At 35.2% G+C, this 21009-nt stretch overlaps 1 protein-coding gene across 1 annotated transcript in view; it reads left to right on the top strand.

Moving 5' to 3' along the window:
- si:dkey-225n22.4 (collagen alpha-1(XXI) chain) overlaps positions 1 to 21009 on the top strand; it is a 49826-nt gene that overhangs the window by 4843 nt on the left and 23974 nt on the right. Inside the window, exons 2-16 of the mRNA XM_051098215.1 lie at positions 911 to 1041; positions 1828 to 2385; positions 6409 to 6574; positions 6724 to 6949; positions 7528 to 7701; positions 7961 to 8038; positions 9238 to 9249; positions 9330 to 9440; positions 9531 to 9584; positions 9668 to 9712; positions 9989 to 10042; positions 10316 to 10369; positions 10893 to 10940; positions 12057 to 12110; positions 12454 to 12507. Of these exons, the coding sequence (XP_050954172.1) occupies positions 960 to 1041; positions 1828 to 2385; positions 6409 to 6574; positions 6724 to 6949; positions 7528 to 7701; positions 7961 to 8038; positions 9238 to 9249; positions 9330 to 9440; positions 9531 to 9584; positions 9668 to 9712; positions 9989 to 10042; positions 10316 to 10369; positions 10893 to 10940; positions 12057 to 12110; positions 12454 to 12507 (1770 nt within the window). The 5' untranslated portion in view covers positions 911 to 959. The remainder of the gene's footprint in view (positions 1 to 910; positions 1042 to 1827; positions 2386 to 6408; positions 6575 to 6723; positions 6950 to 7527; positions 7702 to 7960; positions 8039 to 9237; positions 9250 to 9329; positions 9441 to 9530; positions 9585 to 9667; positions 9713 to 9988; positions 10043 to 10315; positions 10370 to 10892; positions 10941 to 12056; positions 12111 to 12453; positions 12508 to 21009) is intronic.

Genomic DNA, 21009 nt, shown 5'->3' with positions numbered 1-21009 from the left:
TAATGGTGGACATTTTCTCGTAATCCTGTACACGGCCGCATGCCATGTCTATTTCCATGTTGTGTTTTTTTGCTTACGCTGTTATTTTCCTTCACTGCAGCCTGTGGTCTGTTGGGCAGTGTTTTATGCTAAATGAGAGCTTGTAGACATTGCTGAAGCAAAGCGAGAAAATAAGACCACATGTCGTTTGGTACCAAGCAAAACGGCCCTCTTACCATGGAGACTTTTATATGGTTGAATAAAAGGGAATTGTCGTAGTCTGTAAAGTTATAGAGGGCCTGTTGCTTGGCCAATGAAACCTTAACAAAATAGCCTGACACATGTTGTTTTATTTATATAAATTTATGCATATTATTTAGGGTGCGTCTGGCTGACGTATAAATCTTGCAGGAGTTTATAGAGCAATGTAAAAGTTTGGGTAGGGTTTTGGTTTAAATCTGAACATTTTTGATGAAAATATGAGTGGTGCAAAACTCTCAAGTCTAGATGATATTAGAATAATAATAAACCACTAACTATTTGATGATTATTTTCAAGATTCTTTTTCTACATCATACAGAAGTCTTTAATTAAAAAGCATATAGGCTGGCTTGAGGAACATAGGAGAAACATCTCTTATTAATACAATGATACAACGCAGTAGTCATTTCTATTATTCCATAGCAAATGCTTAATCTCAGAAGTAATTACTTGATTGTTTCTGCGAAACCATCTTAACACCCCTGTGGACAACTGCGCACTGATCTGATTAGCTTAAGTAAGTGTGTAACATCAGAGGTATAATCAAATGGAACAGCCATCTTTAAGTAATTATGTAAGCAAACAGATTCTTAACTGTTTAGAATAATTATAGATTGCGGTGTTGCTCTGCATCCAAAACAAACACTTTTTAATGTTCTTTACTTAACAGGACTCTGAAGATTAACATTTTAGGAAAAGGACTGAAACTTCGGTTGGGAATGTCGTGGATTCTGAAGTCCTTCCCAACACTGCTGTTCCTGGTTTACCTGCACGCCGCAGAGGACGATGATATTCGAGCGGGTAATGACAGTTTCTGAACTCTTTGAGCAATGCATTTGATGTATTTAAGACACTAAAACTCAACTATGAAGTCTGTATTGACAACTCATATTTTGAATTAATTTTGAATTAATACATTATTTATCCGTGCACAACACTATTTTTTCATTAATGTGCCCTTTTCATTATCTCTCCCCTTGCAACAACTCTTTTATGATGATGTGTGCATCGGAGCAAACACGGCAATATTTCCTCCACTCCAGCAACATATCACTTACATAATCAAGTTTTTGAATTTTGAATGAGATGTTTTTGGGAAAACAGGCAGCACTGTATCTAGTACATTTAGAATTCCATTATGAAGTTACATTTTTGTTTGGTTCAGTAAGTTTTGAATAAGAATCTAAATTTGAAATGCAACATTTTGAGCTCCATGAATGGATGTTTGTCACTCTCTGTGTGTCTCTGTGTAACACTTTATTTTGATAGTCCACTGTAGACATTCTACTAACAGTAAGTAACTTTGCAACTGTATGTCAACTAGTCATTAGAGTATTAGTACACTGTCTGCTTACACTCTTCTAACACTCTTCTAAACTTTGTAAGTATATGTCAACATTTTTAACTAACCCTAAACCTAACAGTCTGCTCTGAGAGTTAGTAGACATGTAGTTGCAAATTAATGAGCATTAGTTGACATGTAGTTGCAAAGTTACTTATAGTTAGAAGAATGTCTAAAGTGGGCTATCAAAATAAAGTGTAACCATGATATTTAGTTCTAGCCCAGTTCTTGTCCCTATTTTGTAGGCTGCAGCACTGCTGTCAATGATCTGGTCTACATCATGGATGGCTCCTGGAGTGTGGGAAGTGATGACTTTGAAACAGCCAAGCGCTGGCTGGTCAACGTCACCAGTGGCTTCGATGTGAGTTCGCACTACTCACAGGTGGGCGTAGTACAATACAGTGACACCCCCAGGTTGGAAATCCCTCTAGGTCTCCACAAGACCACTCAAGATCTCATTAAAGCCATTGAGGACATCAGCTATTTAGGTGGGAACACGCAGACGGGCCGTGCCATCAAGTTTGCCGTGGACCACGTCTTTGCATCTTCCCGACGAAGTGAAGTGAAGAACCGTATTGCAGTAGTGGTGACTGATGGTAAGTCGCAGGACGACGTCATGGACGCTAGCGTAGAGGCACGAGCACAAGGGATTAAAGTGTTTGCGGTGGGCGTCGGGACGGAGATCACCACATCAGAGCTGGTGACCATCGCCAACAAGCCGGAGGGCGAATACGTGCTGTACGCGGAGGACTACACCAACATCGACCGTATCCGTGATGCTATGGAACAGAAGCTGTGCGAGGGTAAGATTCGCATGCGTGTGAGCCTCCCCATAAACACTGACCACATTAAAACTAGTTTTTGACATTACCAATCCACTCCTGGGCATGCAGTTCTATCAGCATCTTAAAAGAACAGTGAGCTGCTAAAACACCACAGTCCATTCATGCCCAGTGACAGGGAAAGCCACAAAGCTCATGGGCCAAACCAGCGGCATGATGCCATGGTAGGGAGGAACTGGGGAGGGGTAAAAGGAACCAGATGTGGTTTAGCCACTGCCAATGCAGCTGGCAGCTCTGGTTTGGACAGATAGTTGTCACTAGTGGCAAGCGTGTAGTTTCTCCAACCAGAAGAGTAGTACTCATGTTCCCCCTAAAATGAAAATACAGTCATGGCTTACTCACCATTATTGTATAATTATCTTTTTTTCTGTGGAACACAAAACAGTGTCGGGGTAATGCATTACAAGTAATGCAAGTTATGTAATCAGATTACTTTTTCAAGTAACTAGTTACTTAAGTAATGCATTACTTCTTAATTTACAACAAAATATCTGAGTTAGTTTTTTAAATAAGTAACGCAAGTTGCTTTGTTTTCACATTTATTCACTGACAGCTCGTCGGTCCCTGTGTTGAGAGAAATTTGGAGTAAGTGCAGAGACTCTTCCTTCAGCCTGAGACTTATACAATTGCCAGAAATTATTTTTTTGTTTCTTTTGTTATTAAAAAACAAATAAGCAAGCCCAACCCAGGTGTCAAAAAGTACTGCAAAAGTAACAGAATGAATTACTTTCCATAAAAAGGAACTGGGTAATGTAATTATTTACTTTTTAGGGTTACACTTTATTTTAAGGTGTCCTTGTTACAGTGTAATTTTACATTTATGTAATATTAATGAATTACATGTACTTACTGTATGGTTAAGGTTAGGATTAGGGTTTGGCTTAGTGTTACTTGCATGTAATTAAGCATAATTAATTGTTATTATAATAGTAAGTGGATGTAACGTGTAACAAGGACACATTAAAATAAAGTTTTACCCTTTTTAGTAATACAATACTGCATTGCATTACTTTTAAAAGTAACTTTTTGCAACACTGTGCAAAAGTGCTCATTTATTCAAACTTACCTGCTTGTTAATTTCTAGTAATCCTAAAGACTTTGGACCTGTCCCAATACCCACATTTTTTTTTTTTTTTTGCACGTTACCCCCTGTCTCCTTACATGATGTACTTCCTATATTTGGCCCAAATTTTTAAGAGGGCATGCAGACTGCAAGTGTGCATATACACTTGATTACCCAAAATGACACACTTATAACATACTGCAAAAGTTGCAGATTGCTTTATTAAACATTTTTATTTTCAATACTTTGCACTGAATGTTCTAATAAATTTCCAAATGTCAGTTTAGTCCCAATATAACAAGTTACAATTTAAATGTGGTGCTTCTATTTAAATTATTAAAAGCAGTTGCAAATGATTTACAAAATACCACTGTAAGTTTGGTTAAACTTTATACTGATGGTCCCCTTTAGACATTGTGTTGACTCTAAGTAACTTTGTAACTGCATGTCAGCGTATTAGAGTATTAGTAGACTCTTAGGTCAGGGTTAGTAAAAAAAAGTTGACATGCACTTGCAAAGTTACTTTTACTTTACTGTTACTTTACTAGGAAATTATATCTGTAATTTCTAATTAGTTTAACTTACAATGTACATTTTTTTTCAACACAGGAGAACATGATTGGGACAAGCCCCTTGCTCACTGATTCCAGACAAAATCGCCCAAAAACACTAAGACAGTTTCACTGCAATTTGTGTTTGTATGCTTTCACATGGTCTGCTTAGGTTCACTGATGGTTAGGGTCAGGGGTCAGGTTTAGGGTTGGACCTCTATGGTTACCTTTAAGGCTGCCCTTGACTAAAGATTTTTCTGGTCGACTAGTAGTTGTCCATTTTAAGCTTTAAATTGTTCATTATAGTCGACTATTAGTTGCACGTTTGTTAATAAACCATATAAATCATAATAATGAGCCTTTAATTGCCTACACAGTCTAATAATCACTCAAGCGCATGCAAAAAAGCTTGCCACAGCACCGGCAGATGTGAATGAATGTGTCAGGGAAAAACAGCAAGGAGACTGCATTAATGTTTAATAATTGACTGATAAACTAGTGCTTTCTTTGTTTTTATCTTAAGAGATGAAGTCAGCAACACTGACTCATCATCAACACAGTAGTGGATGCACCTGTATGCATGTTTCATACTGATTACATAATCGGAGAACTTTTTTTTCTGTTTGAATTGGTTCATTTAAAAGTAGACATTTCACTCTCTATAGACATATTTGTCATGTCTGTAAGACAAATATACAGAGTTTCGAGGTTTCGCGCACAAGTTTAAAAAGACAGAGACGGCAGAAAGCGCATCCTGTTTGCTTTAATTGTTCTACAAAAGTGCAATGTTTCGTTGTATTCTGAGTGCACACAAATAAACGAAGAGTCTTTATAGATTTGAAAGATGTATTATGTTTATCTTTATGAGCAAAAATGAGGGACTGTTTTAAGAGCAAGTGACCTAATCGACCTTCATCTGTCATACAGTGAGCGCGCTACTATTTAGCTGCACACTCTGCACTGACACTTCAATAGCGCACATTTTTCTAGGTTAACATTAGATCGAGCAGCCATGTAAAGCTGCTACTACATACATCTTTCAGACGAAAAGCCATATTTGAGGTCGATGAATGATGGGTGAGCATTGGATGTCCTGCCCGATGTACTGTATTACCACATAGACCTTTGGATTTTTTTTTCCCCGCGATTAAGCGACCAAGCCTCTTCTCATTGACTCATTTTGACTTTTTTTTTTTTTTTTTTAAATCATGCACATTGTTGCAAAATCGTCAACACATAAAATAGTTACATGATTTTCTCATGTGATTTTACCAATTATTTTTTTTTAATTTGTGTATACAGCATGTGTGCTAAGGCTTATAAAACTATTTGCCAGCTTTATGGAATTAAAGTGACCCTTTAACTGTCACTCCCATTTTTGAACACAGACATAAACATGCATCTAGACTTAAATTTTTATAATTCATGAATGAAAACATTTTGTAATTTGATTTTAATGTACACTTTCCGTGGTAATGCAATGTCTGATTTTAAAATGCCTTTCAAAGGATGAATTTTGAGATTTTAAGTTTTCAGTTGATATATAATTTCTTAAGATGTCTATTGCGTGACAGGGGAAAAAGCAACGAAGAAAGTCTTTTGTGACAAAGGTCAGAACTTCTGTTATGATGTAGATTTTTTTAAGTTGCACTCTTGACATATATTAATCTATTACTTTTCCTACATAATTTGTAACACACAAATATGGTAAAATATCTATTTAGGAGTTTTAGACCTTTCCAACAATGTATAGTTTGTCATGATTAGATTAGGATTTATTTGTAATATGGTGAAGTAAACTTAGGCGTAACAGTTAAAGGGTTAATAGACTAAAATTAATACTTGAATCTCATTGTGATTACAAGACGTACTGTACTGCATGAGAACCAGTAGTGTTCACTTTTGATCAAATGTCAAATCTGCCACTTTAAATATGCACAAGTAGAGACTGGAACGCTAAAAAAGCTTTTTTTTTTTTTTTTTCCAAAAAATTGTATGGCTTTGGAAGTCTTTGACTATTAGCACACAAATCATATTTTTGGTGCTTTTTAGAGCAGGACATCTCATAGTCACACTATGCTTTAATTGAATAGAAAAGAGTAGGTTGGACATTTTTCAAAATGTCTTATTTTGCATTCCACAGGTTTAACGTGAGTAAATAATGTCAGAATTTTCATGTTCAATCCCTTTGACCATTTTGACACTTTTTGCTTTGAAACATTCGTGAGGTCATATTACATATTGTTTGAAAGAAATGTGAGACTAAATGAAAAAAGAAAAACTGAATTTGCTGGTTTGAAAGCTTATGACGTAATATGTGTGTGGTAATATGTTTGATATGGCAACTATGTTAAATGTGTTCTCCTGCAGAATCTGTTTGCCCCACTCGTATTCCTGTGGCGTCTCGTGATGAGAAAGGCTTTGAGCTTATATTAGGCATGAAGATCCATCAAAAAGCTAAGAAGATTCAGGGCTCGTTGGTGTCAGAGGCAGCGTATCTGCTAGACAAGAGCACCGACATCACTGAAAACACAAGGTTGCTTTTAAAACTAATGCTGATTTTGATAATCATAAAGATTTAACGTTTATTATGCAATTAGTGGCGATTCTGTGATTTCTCCTGAAATGGTTTCAATTGTGCAATATATTCATCTGAATACTACACGTTTTAAATTTGTTTCAAAGGGAGATTTTTCCCGAAGGTCTTCCTCCCTCCTACGTGTTTGTGTCGACGCTGAGGCTGAAAGGGCCTTCAAGCAGGGAAAAGCTGGACCTGTGGAGGATCCTGTCTAAAGACGGACTGGTTCAGGCGGCTGTCACACTCAACGGACTGGACAAATCGGTCATTTTCACGACCACAAACACGGTTAATGAGGAACAGATAGTTACTTTCCATGCACAAAGCCTTGAGGTTAGTGAAATCTACCAACATTCTCCTTTTATACAAATGATGCTAGCTTTAAGAAAAGCATTTTGTCATCAATCATCCTTACTCTACTCTAACAGATCTACTTAAACAGAAGTTGCCTTTTTGAGCGACACGCTCGTTTAGACAGCAGAATGTAGAAATAAGCCGCTTTATGACACGTTTCCTTTTAAAACTGTGACTTGGCTATATAGCTGCAATTTCCTGTTCAAAATCCCATGACGCTTTTTCCACGAAAGCTCCTCACTTATACATTTCAATAACACAAATTCTGTTTTCATACTCTTGGACTTCCAGCAATTATCTTCTTTGTACCTGTTCCATGTCTTCTTGTGCTCTTAATACCAAAAGTAGTTTTGTGTGCTGTTTTTCACACAAACGAGTCTTGCCAAGAGCCATTTTCCCCCATCATAACAACTCATTCATGTAGAACAGCTTGTTCTGGAAAACTGTCAGACTCTTGTGACATTTATGTCAAATTATTTCTGCACACCTTAGTCTGTATTTATCTTTTCAATGCATCTTCAATCAACACAAACCCATTTCTCTGGAACGTCCCGCAGGCTGTTTTCGACGGAAGCTGGCACCAGCTGAAGGTTCTGGTTAAACCCAGACGTGTCACCTGTTTTCTGGATGACCAGCAGATCCAGGATGAGGCTCTGGATGCTGTGGTGCCCATCTACATCAACGGGAAGACTCAGATCTCCAAACGCTCTGGCTCTGATGCTACACTTCCTGTAAGCAGCTTCCTGCAGTATAATTGAACGCTGGGATGTTACTGGCAGCCAAAGTAAATCATGGATGAGAATGGATGAGCACAGTCATTTCTGTCCAGCTGTTTTTAACTACAACGAAGATTGGTTGTAGTGCTTAAAGAAACTACTAATGTCTCACAGTAATGACTGATATAGAGATTACGGCTCAGTCATCTGTCTGTTATAACTGCTGTTCAGACAAACCTAACTGGTTTGTTTTGTTTCTCATTGACCACCACAGATAGAAATCCAGAAACTGAGGCTTTATTGTGACCCACAGCAAAGTGAGAGAGAGACAGCATGTGAAATCTACTCTGTGGTAAGAAAACAAGTGTAGTAGTATTGTGTGAGGCGGGAATTCTGTCCAATAATTCCTTTTTAAAAACTGAAAAATCAGGTAAATATCTTGAATGAGCTGTACACAACAGTGACTGTTCACTTTCATAAAATATTATGAATGACAAAATCAAGTCAAATATAAGTTGAAATGGACCCTTTTCGCTGTGATGACTTGTTTTCACAATTATTAACATTGTAAGTCTAGCAAAATATTTCCTTTGTATTTATTTATTTTAATTATTATTATTATTATTATTATTTTAAATTAATGTACATTTATAACAACAATCTTAATGGAAGTCCGCCATGGAATAATAAATAAAAAATGTAAATCCAACATTTTATTTCACAATTCAGACTTTTCCCTCAATTCTGAGAAAAAAAAAGTAATATGAACTCAGAATTGCTAGATATAAATGCAATTCTGAGAAGAAACGTTATACACTATAAGTTATAAAAGTTATAAACTCAGAATCGTTAGATAAAATGTCACACTTACCTTTTTTATTTGTTTATAACATTATACTGAAATTAATTTTCACCACCGGATAAAAATAAAAAGGGTAAATGCAACTTTACTTTGCGATTCAGACGTTTTCTCACAATTCTGAGAGAAACTCCAAGACATAAACATTGCATTCTGAGAAAAGTCAGTACTGGCAGTAGATTAAATTCTAACATCTGAATAATAATATTAAATATACACAATAATTTATCCTCTACTGGAAAGTCATAGAAACACTATTGTGGATTTTGGAGCAAATGGGAATGCAAAAATGACATTTATTGTACTTTTTGTTCATCGTTATAGAAGTTTACCCAATTATGATCACTCTAACCCTAAAATCTGAAAAGGGTCCACTAAAATCAATAACTTATTTAGTAATATTAGATTTACTGCCATTGCGTGTTTAATTACATCACACACACAGTTATGTATGGGATGCTTAGTTCATTCCTTCATATACTGTATCATTGTCTTTCACCCCCAGATTTCAAGTGCTTTTTTATGAATCAAATGTTTTGATTCTTCTTAAATGTGGCCGGTTTGGTTCAAGACACTTTATTAAAGAAATACACTGGGCAAAAATACTTCCAGAACCAAAAAATTTACAACGTTTTGCAAAGTAAAAGACTATGCAGACAGATCTAACTTTTCTTATTCTGCTTATTTTACAGGATGATGAACGGGTAAGTTTTGATTGTTATTCTCACAAGTTGCTGTCATTTGAAAGGATTTCTGTGATATCAGTTTGTGCTGGTTTTTCCAGTGTCCCCTGGATCGTGAGCCCACCAATGAGATTGAAGAGGCGTGCGACTGTAACGAAGGCCAGCCGGGACCGCCGGGTCCACCGGGACCTCCAGGACCTCCGGGACCGAGGGTCAATCAAGATCTCCACTGATCATTCCTGTTTAATTGCATACATCCACATTTAAAATGGTTATTTACAGCCAAAGTCTGATCTCAACAGGGTTTGCGTGGAGAGAAAGGAAGGGATGGACCTCTGGGCCCAGATGGTAAGCCTGTGAGTAAAACCACATATATTCAGGACATTATGTGAACCTATGTAAACTATACGCTTCTGAAATGCGTGTTTTCCTAATGAAGGGACCCCCAGGTTCAAGAGGAGATCCAGGTATACCTGGAGAGAAGGTGAGATGCTCTTATGATTTGAAAGTATTACTAGGGCCCTATGATTTCCAAAAAAAAAAAAATAAAATAAATAAATAAATAAATAAAAAAATAAAAATAAATAACAAAAATAAATAAATAAATAAATACAATTTTATTGAACCATTTAAATGGAATCCAGAAATATTAAAAATAAAATTTGGGAAAAAGTAAAATAGATTTCATACTGTGTTTTTTTTTTTTTTTTTTATCTCTTGAAGAAGAAACTGTTGTCTTTTTTGATTTTCTCTCACTTAGGGTGATGAGGGTCCATCGGGGCCGAGAGGCGATTCAGGACCTCAGGGTTTAAAAGTGAGTCTTGCATTGGGATAAATGAAAAAAAAAAAAAATTCACTTCACGCCCTTCCTTGCAAAATAATAATTTTTGTAAAGCCAGCAGATGCTTTCAGATGCTCATTCTCAAATTTAGATAAAACAGTCCTTTGGCATGAATAGAGCCTCTTCCCACTTTGGTGGAGCGTGATGTTCTCAATCTAGCATCCTAATTACCAGATTTTAGATGTAATTCAGTGAGCAGACTCGTTCCCTTTATGGCGAGTCACGTTCGATCTATTTTATTTCCAGGGTGAACGAGGAGAACAAGGGTTGCCAGGGAAACCGGGGCCGCCAGGACCCATGGTAAGACCTGAAATAATTGGAGCCTCTTTCCAAGGCCTCTGCCAGGCCTGTGCAAACCACCGCTTCCCTGTGTAAACGGCTCAATGGCTCCTTTATAAACGCGGTCAGCATTTGACAGAAGTGTGGAGCAGACGGCGATTGGCCCTGTGTAGAGAGAACACACGGATGACAATCGCCGTCCAGCACACTGGCCAGAAATGCGTTTGTTTTATACCAACAAAGTGCTTTCAAAAGACACATGGCAAGTGAAGAAGAGCCAAATACATTAGTGGAGACAAACACAAATACAAAGAATTTTAGAAAACCTACTTTGTGTAAAATATTGTGTGCATTTACATTCCTTTATTGGTGACAAGTCATAAACAGCTTAAGCATAAACTAATCGACACAGCTAGATTGTTGTGGTTTGCTTGCATTTCCAGGTTGCTGGTTTAAAGACTGGTAAAATGGTTTATTCCAATAACCAGTCGTTTTGTATTGTGTATTGTACAGGTAAACATGTTCACTGTCTTTTTTGTTTCAGGGAGCATCAAAACCAAACGTTGGTACAGTCGGATTACCAGGAAAAAAGGTAATATTTATTAATAATATAATATTTATATATTATTTCACTACAAAATCAGAGGAAATAAATAAATAATAAAAAAAAGCCCACCTTTAATCCTCATTGTTAAATAATCAAATGAAATGGTAAAGTGCATACAACATGGCAATATTTGCTGTACTTCCTTGTAATTATTGCTCATTCAAAGAAGATATTATTGTATTGCATTCCTCACTAAACTGCAGTATTTTTTTCTGTATTGTTTTCAAATTTTACATTAACAATACTGCAAAGTATTTTTATATTAGATTTTAATTTTATTTATTTATTTATTTTATTTTATTTTATTTATTTTACATAACAATACCGCAAAGCATTTTTATTTTAGATTTTAATTTAATTAAAATCTATTATTAATTAATTAATTTACTAATAAATTAAAATTAAATTAATTAATTAAATAACTTACTTGTTTATTTATTAGTTTACATTAACAATACCGAAAAGTATTTTTATTTTAGATTTTAATTTTATTTATACTTATTTATTTATTTACTTACTTGTTTATTTATTATTTTACATTAACAATACTACAAAGCATTTTTATTTATTTATTTATTTTTACATTAACAATACTGCAAAGCATTTTTATTTTAGATTTTAATTAATTAATTAATAATTATTAATTATTTAAATACAGTAATATTACAATGGGCAATGCAATGGGAATCACCATTTAGAAAATTACTGAAAAGTAAATGTGAAGATGAATTACAGCCATGACATTTTAGAAGAAAGTTAAGACGCTTAAAGACAATTTGATAGTAACAATTAAAGGGATAGTTCATCAAAAAATGAAAATTCTGCCTAAAAACAAGTCAATGGAAACCAAAACTGTTTGGTTAAATCATTCTTTAAAATATGAATGATGACAACATTTTTATTTTTGGCTGGACTGTCCCTTTAACTGTCATTCTAGAATAGCCTTCCTTTTTAAATTGTCCAAGGATGGATGGATGGATGGATTGATTGATTCAATTACGTGTACTACCATAAATAAATAAGTAGTGAAAAGGCCTTATTCATAAATTGTAAGCTGTCATAACAAGCATGATATTAAACTTGACATGTATTTTTAAACAGGGAGAGCAGGGGGATAAAGGAGAACAAGGACCACCTGGAGAGCCCGGTCTATTGGTAATGTAGTGTAATGTTATATGACAGCTCAAAATGGCATGCCAGAAATGATATTTGTCCAAACAATGTCCTCTAATAATTTGTCATAGGTGTGCTCTGCTACTTAAAACACAAAAGCAGATATAAAGATATAATTATATTCTTCAATGTAATTAAAATGCAGCCATATTCTTTAAAAATGTGCATGAAATTGGAGATTAAAACACATTTGTTTGTAACTTCACATGCACAACCAGAGCATGAAAAATACTGTTCAGTTTCAGACCTTTATCTTACTGTACATAATGTGTCTCGAGCTGCTGTTATCAGTTTTTGGTCCTGAGAAACTCTTGTGTTTCTTCAGGGTGAACCAGGACTTCCTGGAAATGATGGAGCAGTCGGCCCCGCTGGAGCAAAGGTCAGTCAATCTACAAAGTATTTTAATGACATGCAATGGTGTACAGCAACATAAATGTGTGCAGTGTCACTCCGATTGTTTTATAATAGTAATGTACTCTTAGTATTCTTGTGTGTGAAGATTCAACTCATTGTTACTGCAAAGGCTTTCCAGATTGCTTTAATGCATATTATGAGATTAATACACAGATATTTATAGGCCAACAGAATAAAGACATTTGTCAGGCGTGGGTGTTTGGAGAGGTTAGTCATTAATTACATTTACAGTGTTAGTGTGAACTCCTGTCATGTTCAGTTATTCAGCGTGACAACTCTGAGTTATAAAAAGACATTTTTTAGCATTAATACACAGAAATGAAAAAAGAAGTGAACAAAAAAAGTTGGCTGCAGTATGTCAGAATAGAAGAGTTAGACATGCTAAACTCTTTTTGTATTTTTAGATCTGTATTTTTATATATTTGTGCTTGGGTGTACTTGCTAACAGCATTTATACAATATATATATATATATATATATATATATATATATATATATATATATATATATATATATATTAACACAGACTTGCATTTAAAATATATAATTAACACTTTCCATCAGTTTGTCACAAATCAAGAATGAAGATTTTTCAAATTATATTTAAATATCAGCTATAATGCACTTATCAAAATAACAGAAATTCAAATGTCAGAAAGTATCATTTTTATTGTCAAAAGAATTATTTAAAATGTATCGTTTAACTTATAATCTGCAAAGGAAAAGTATTTTCAAAAACTCCATTTAATGTCAGAGAACTTTACGAGTTTATAAATAAATAAGGTTTTCTCACAAAATATGTGATTTTCCGTCTGTATGGATGCAGAAAAAGCAGAAAACATGAATCATGTTTGCATTTTCTTCTGTCGCCGGCCACAATTCTGACCTTGAAATTAGGATTAGGCATCAAATAATATCATACATGTGAAAATTGATTGAGAATTGATCAAATCATTGTAATTTCAGACATGAATCATGTGTTCGTGCTGTGTTTCTGCTGACTTCAACACATAAATGGTTGTCGAAAGCAAAAATGCCACAAAATGCATCATATTTTGGTGCTATTTTTAAAATTAGAACAGCAGATTTAATAAGAAATAAGTTTTGGATTTCATTCAGCAAATATGAGATCTATGCATAATTAAAAATCTACAATAAAAAAAAAAATTCTAAAAATATTTTATTATTATTATTATACTATTATTTATTAATATTTTGAATATTTAAGCATTATTTATTCTTAATTTTGAAATAAGGTCCAACTACTATATGTTAGCCATTGTATCGTTGAAAGACCAATGAAAAAGTGTGCTATCAGAGATCGCCGAAAGCTATATTTATTCCACCAAGCGGTTCAGACATTTTAGTGAAGGCTGTAAAATGTGGCCCAGCTCACTCTCAGCCGGTGTAATTCTAGAAAAAACTCTTTGCCTTTCTCATTATCGCTCTCTGCGGTCAAGTGTATAAAAGACAGATACGGCCATTTGCTTTCTGCTGCTTCTGGAAAGCAGCTTTGTCCACTGCAGTATAACTCGACGCCCTTCCTGTTATTGTAATGAGGGGATCTGAAGTGTAATTCAGAGAAGAGCCGTTCTCTCTGCGTGTGGGTTGACAGCTATTGCAGTAATGGCTCTCTTTTGTTGAACCGGAGTTCACAGCTGCCGTCGTTAATGTTAAACATGCTTTTTTCTATCTGCGGCACTGAAATCATGCCTACTCGCTGTACATCTACATGCTTTTATTTCATAATGCTTTGCTTCAGTTTTTGAGTATTAAGCATAACCAAAGAGCCCAAGCTAGTTACCCATCATCTGGTCTTGAGGTTCTACTTAGATGCCATTGGGATAATAAATAAAGTGCGTTTGCCTTGATATAGTTTCAAGGAACATTGCACCGTTTAATAGTTTACAGGAACCAAACAGCCGCTCAGTCCTTTACGGTCATGTGTGGCTCAGATACGCCGCAATTACAACGGCCGAGTCCAAACAATGTTCACTGTTTGTCTGTGAACTTATACAATCTTGATTAAGCAAGACTAATGACCCTCTCCTGCAAATTAGACAACGTGGTCTGAAATCTTCATCATTTTGCGTAGGAAAAAGAAATGTATATTTGACTGCAGAAAGAAGAAAATGTGAAAAATGTTCTTCACATGGTACCATTCAGAAATGTATAAGAAATGAATCGCTAAACCTAAATAAATTGTCTGGAAAGCTGTGGAATTTTGATGAGGTCATTAATCATCTTTAGGGTTTTTCGCTACTTTGAAGGAAATTAATACTTTTATCCAGCAAAGATGCAGTGAGGATAAATGGATTAAAAGTACATTTATAATGTTACAGTAGATTTCGGTTTCAAATAAGTGCTGTTGTTTTGAACTTTCTATTCATCCGTGAATCCTGAAAAATAAAATGTATGACAGTTTCCACAAAAATATTGTGCAGCACAACTGTTTTCAACATTGCTAATAATCATAAATGTTTGTTGAGCAGCAAATCAGCATATTAGAATGATTTCTGAAGGATCATGTGACACTGCAGACTGGAGTAATGATGCTGAAAATTCAGCTGCGCATCACAGAAATCAATTACAGTTTAACAGATATCCACATAGAAAACAGCTAGTTTAGATTCCAATAATATTTCATTATTTTTATTGCATTTTCGATCAAATACATGCAGCCTTGGTGAGCAGAAGAGACAAAACCATTAAAAACAATCTCACCAACCCCAAGCTTTTCAATTAGTACTGTACTCATAGTTAAACTTTCCACAACATAAAATGAATGAGGAAATAAAACAGAAAATTAAACAATTGTACTTTTTTAAAAAAAATTTGACATGGCATGATTTAAATCACAATTTAGTAAGGGCAAAAAGTGGGAGAAAAACAAAGCTTGAACTGAAAATCCCTTATTCAGGAGTCATTAAACCTTTAATGCTTTGCATTTTAACATTATTAATTACATTAAATTAATGCTTTAAATGACCGTTCCAGTAATGCAAATAAAGTTTCCTGGTCAGTAAGGAATATTTATGACCGGTAAATTCACCTGCCATTAGCACTGAAGTGAGTTTGTGGACGGTGTTTGACTCTATTCGTTCTCCGCTGGCAGAGACCAAAGCAATGGTTAATCAGTACAGACATTAATCAGCCTGACTGACAGGCTAAAACTCTGTGCTGGCACAAATGCCAGCTGATTCAGCGCTCCAAACCTAATAGTACCTGGACTCTTGTTTGGATATTCATGAATAGATGTATAGACGTACACCTGGAATTATAAATGATGCTTCAGATGTAATGAAACGCCTCTCAGTGCTCAAATGGACGACAACAGATGGATGGCCATTGAGGGGTCAAAACATGAACGTCCTGTTGAATTAGAAACAAAAGTGTTGTGTTATTGAGTTCTAAAAGCATTAATGGCTCGTGTTCATCGTGTCAAACGTGTCCTGTAATCTTTATCCACGGCTGCCGCCTCGGCCAACCACACTTCATCTAAAAGAGCTGCTGAACGCCGTCTGTTTTCTGTAACACGCTGTGTGAGGATTCAGCTGAACTACGCGTTCAGTAGCAATGACGTAATGCTTGTGTTTGTTCAGTCGCTGCTTTGAATGAGACTAATGTCCAGCCTGCTGTCAGCTCATGTAGATTTCATACGCACTCTATTGCTAAAAACTGAATCTGTCAACACATTTTCTAGTGGGCTGACAAATGAATCTAAATATTAGTTCTGGTAGCACATGCTGGAATGGGTTGGTGAGATGATGCCGAGTGACATGGTTTTCTTTGGAGACGGTTCAAAACATTCGTTTATTCTCTGTGTGCAAAATGTCATGTATGTTCTAAATATAGTCTAAACAGTCCACAGACAGGAAATGCCAGAGGTGTATTTGATTTTGTAAACAACTTTATGGAGACAATTTGGAAAATGCTTCAAATGTTCACCTTTAATGTGACATAGATGTGCACTCCATAATACGACGGATCATTTTTGTTCATTTTGTCTTCAAAACCAAAATTCTAACAGCATGATAATTATGTAATAGCTACACTATTTTAGATTCAAGTAAAAGTCAACGGTATAATAACAGTAGATTTTAGTCTAAATGTCATGACAATTTTGTTAGGGCAGGCTGCCATGTCTTTTGACTATGGGTCAATAACGTGACAACTAACTTTTCTGAGTGCATTTTTTTTTTCAGTTAAAAATTGGTTCAAATGCATTAAAAAAGATTCTCCTTTGCATCATATAGCAATTTGCCAATGACTCATGGAAGCATCAAGCAGGTTTGTAATTCTCTTTCAAATTTGGAAACAAAATAACGCTTTTAATGGCTGGTATGTAGTTACCACATTTGGATATCATGTTTTATTTATTTTTATTGTAAATTTCATAGTGACCTTTTGTGGAAAGGTAGCTTGTTTTGTTTAGGTGGCCAATTCTGTGCTTGTAACTTTTGACTGAATTTGAAATATCCTGTGGTGTGACCACTGCAGAGTGTTTTCCATTATAGATATATGTCCCAGATTGACGTTTTTTGTGCTTTTATATTCAATTGATGGTTTATATACATAAAATACTTTATTTTAGTATCAATGGAACAGATTTTAATGCAATTTAATGCTCATTTCAGACAGTTTATCAAAAAAATGCAAAATAATAATAATAATAAATAATAATAATTTAGCGCATATAATTTTAGTTTGGTAATTATGCATTCATTGGTAATTTATTATTTATTTATTAATAACAATTTTAATCTATTATACCAGATTCCACAGCCAAGCAAAGTAAAATAAATGCTCTCCATAGGGAAAATGTTAATTCTGACCCTGCAGTCAAGCACAAACTCCAGATTTGATTTTCTACTGTAAGAAAGATGTTCATGCTGTGATCTCAGAACCTGAACCAGCAACCTCCCACTACTCTAAATTGACCCTTTGGAAAGACCCGCCCCCCTTAGTTACTGTCGTTACGTCCGACAAACCATGGCACTAATGCCACACGTCATGTTCTCATGCAGTGAAAAATACATTACGGAGCAGAAAGGACACTGACAACACGCCGACATACAAGACAGAGCTGGTTACTTTTGGTATGAAACAAAGTGTATGTGTTTAAATTTTGTAATTTTTAAAAAGAAATTCAAACAACAAATACTGTTTTGTGGCTATTTAATGTGTCCTGACAGATCGCTGTAGCATCTCAGTTCAGCCAGCACATGAATCAATCATTTCTTCATCTTTACTAGTTATAGTACAAAATAAACATGAATGAACATCAGAAGGGATCTTGTTTCACTTATAAAAAGACGTCAATACACACCATTTTTCAAGTTCAGTCCACCGACTTTAATCTACTCTCCTGTCTGGTTTGTTTGTCGGACAAAACAGTGTATTTGGCGTTATGACTGGTCAGATCGCCTGTTGATCAAACTCCCTGCGAAGGGTCAGTTGAGCAGCCAGGATTGGGCAAAATTCTGAAATAACTGGGGCTAAACAAATGACTGCAGTTAATGCCATGTGCTGCACTTTTCACACATCTCTTTAAATAGATACTTAATGATATAAGGCCTTTGTGTCATCTTGAGTGACCACTCATCATGTGTTGCGACCAATAATAGGAATAGCTGCATTAAAATAAAAATAATATATCTAATTTTTATGGTTAAAATATGAATCAATGACACAGCATGCTTAAGTAAATTATATTTTAAGATCATTTTTATCAGTTTTATGCAATTTACAAGAAAAATAAGTCTGCTAATTACTTTTAAGAAGGCAACTCTGAAATTATAAAACAAAAATATGAGATCATTATTTACAAAAACTTAAAATAAATGCAAATACTTTGTTTCTAAACACTTATTACTAAAAACATCTGAAAAAAAAAGTTAAGCATGTTAAGGAAATGAATTCATTTGAGTATAAAGCAAACAAACAAACAAACAAAAAACAACACTAAAATCACCTAATTTAAATGTTTAATATGAATTTATGCGTACACAACATTCTTAATGTTTGGACAATTACAAGAGATCCTTACACATCAATGAAATTATATATATATTATATATATATGCATAGACTTTGACCAAGTTTCTCAAACAAACCTCTGAGATTTACTTTCTACACCTTACTATAAATCCTTCTCAGATGCATTTAGTAGAAACTATGATGAATGACTTGCTAGACCAACATATATCAAGTTTGCCTATAATTTTTTAGTCTCTTAATGTGCTTTACCAACAGTAAATCATCTTTTTTTATTATTCAAATTATTTTACATTCCCCCTTCATCTCTTATTGTGCTTCTGCTACTCCTTTCCTGATTATTTCTCAGAAATATGCAACTTGCTGTTTATTAGACCATTCAAAGAAAACAAGAGTTTACTTGCAAATGTCTTTTTTATGTACCGTCAGCATCAGATTGAGTCATTCTGGTTGCGTTTACTGCACTCTGCTGTAAATTTTAACACTCCAGGCTTGCAAACAGAGGACTTCTCACTTTTTTGATTTTTAACAATTATGCTGTAACTCTTTAAAACAAGCTCCTAACTTTAGTAGAAGAACAAAATCCCCAGATAACCCCAAACTGGGTCAAAAACCTTCTCTTTTAGGATTTCAGGACTGTTAAAAGACCACAAAAGCCTCCCCAGATCCATATAAAACTTCATGCCCGCTCTTCAGTCCCTGCGAGGGTCCTCTGGTGCGGAGCTGTAGATAACCAGTCCTCTCTGGTTACTTTCATGTGGCCTTTGGGTTTTACTGCTGAGGTTTTATAGTTTCGGAACGTCTCGAGTCCATTTCAGAATCAGATCACATACCGCATTGCATGCACACATGTAAACAAACACATGTGATTATGTGTTGCGAACATTCACAGCCCTCACACACGCTCACACACGCTCATACATTATTCTGAAGGACTCACATCACAGAAAAACAATAAATAAATAAATAAATAATGGTAGATAGATTTATGCAGCAAAGAGTAAAACTCCTACAGTTCTGATTAATTGAGTCTCTGCAGTGTTTTTTTTTTTTTTTTTTTTTTTTTTTTTTTACAGTAAACGCCCACACAGACAGTTTCAGAGATGCACTGGCTTTAATGTCAGATCCTCTCTTCACTCATTTGTTTGTGTACAAATGTCAGACGATGTCTGACCATTGGCTAATGAACAGCATATATGGTTCAAGCATTTACTGCTACTCTTACAGATTCAGCACTGCTAGTATGCTTTTACTAGAGCAGTAAATGCATAAAGCATATGTGTGTACAGCTGGCTGGGATTGTTTAACAGTAGGAGCACAGTGTAATAAAACACTGTCTGTCAGTGTATGTCCACATCATCTATGTGTGGGATGTTAATACAGTATGAATTGTGCAGCAAATTTCACAAATTGCCTGGGCTCAAGAGCTTCAGCTGTGAACAGAGATGTTCTTGTATACTATTGCACTCAGTTGAAATAGGATTATAGTTAGTTCTGGTCTTCAGTGTTGAATGGCCACTTGACTATGTTTGTGCATTAATAGTGGGGATTTCTCATGGACTACATGATACTACAGCAAATTTACTCTCTTTAAATGTAAAGTTCTATAGATTTGGCAGACTTGGACAAATCTCCTGTGCCTAGCATTTTAACAGTTTTCATGTAAAGCCTAGAGCTCTGCAAAGCAGCATCCATCTTGTCCTTCATGACAAACCAATCTTGACACTTTTGTTGAAACGCACTCGTCCGGGTGGTGGTGGATATTGTTTTAGCTGTGCAAACGCTCGGTCAGACTGGTGAAGAGAACATAAACAGGTGCATTTTACAGCACTAGTACAATCAAGCTTTATTAAATGCACAGAAATGTTTAGTCTGCTTGATATGGCTCTCAGAATCAGGGACCTGCGCTTTTTAAACAAGCTGTAAATAACGACTGCTAAGGAAAATACGGTGACTTATCAATAATATACAGCTCAAAACCAGTTGTTTAAAACTCTGCTGACCTCCCAAATTCTGCAACTGAGCTGGATACTTCATCTATATTTCACATGGGACCAACAATGTTTTTGCCACCAGTTTAATCATACACCAACACTGTAGATTTACAGGAATATAAGTGATGTTTTGGAAAACAGAGTTTTGAAGAAGCCGTCTTCTTTCATGTTTCTGGCACAACATACACCTGAAATTATATGTCTAAATCAGTTTAGTCCAGAAACGCTGTGAGAATGTGGATAGTTATATCAAAACCGACACCTCCGAGACACGAAAGTCTGCAATTGTGCAGTCACGACGTGACAAGGGCCAAATGTCTAGATCAGTGGGGTTTTTGACTCAAAGGTCCCCCACTGGCCAACACAATTTTCAAAATGGTCAAAACAGTAATTTATTATTTGGATTTAGTATTTTTCTGGGTCTGCCCTAGTGAAAAATAAATATACTAAAATGTATTTAAAATACATTTATTTCA

The sequence above is a fragment of the Labeo rohita genome, chromosome 24, assembly GCF_022985175.1.
Source record: "Labeo rohita strain BAU-BD-2019 chromosome 24, IGBB_LRoh.1.0, whole genome shotgun sequence".
NCBI classification, from domain to species: domain Eukaryota; kingdom Metazoa; phylum Chordata; class Actinopteri; order Cypriniformes; family Cyprinidae; genus Labeo; species Labeo rohita.
This window is presented reverse-complemented; position numbering and strand designations above follow the sequence as displayed.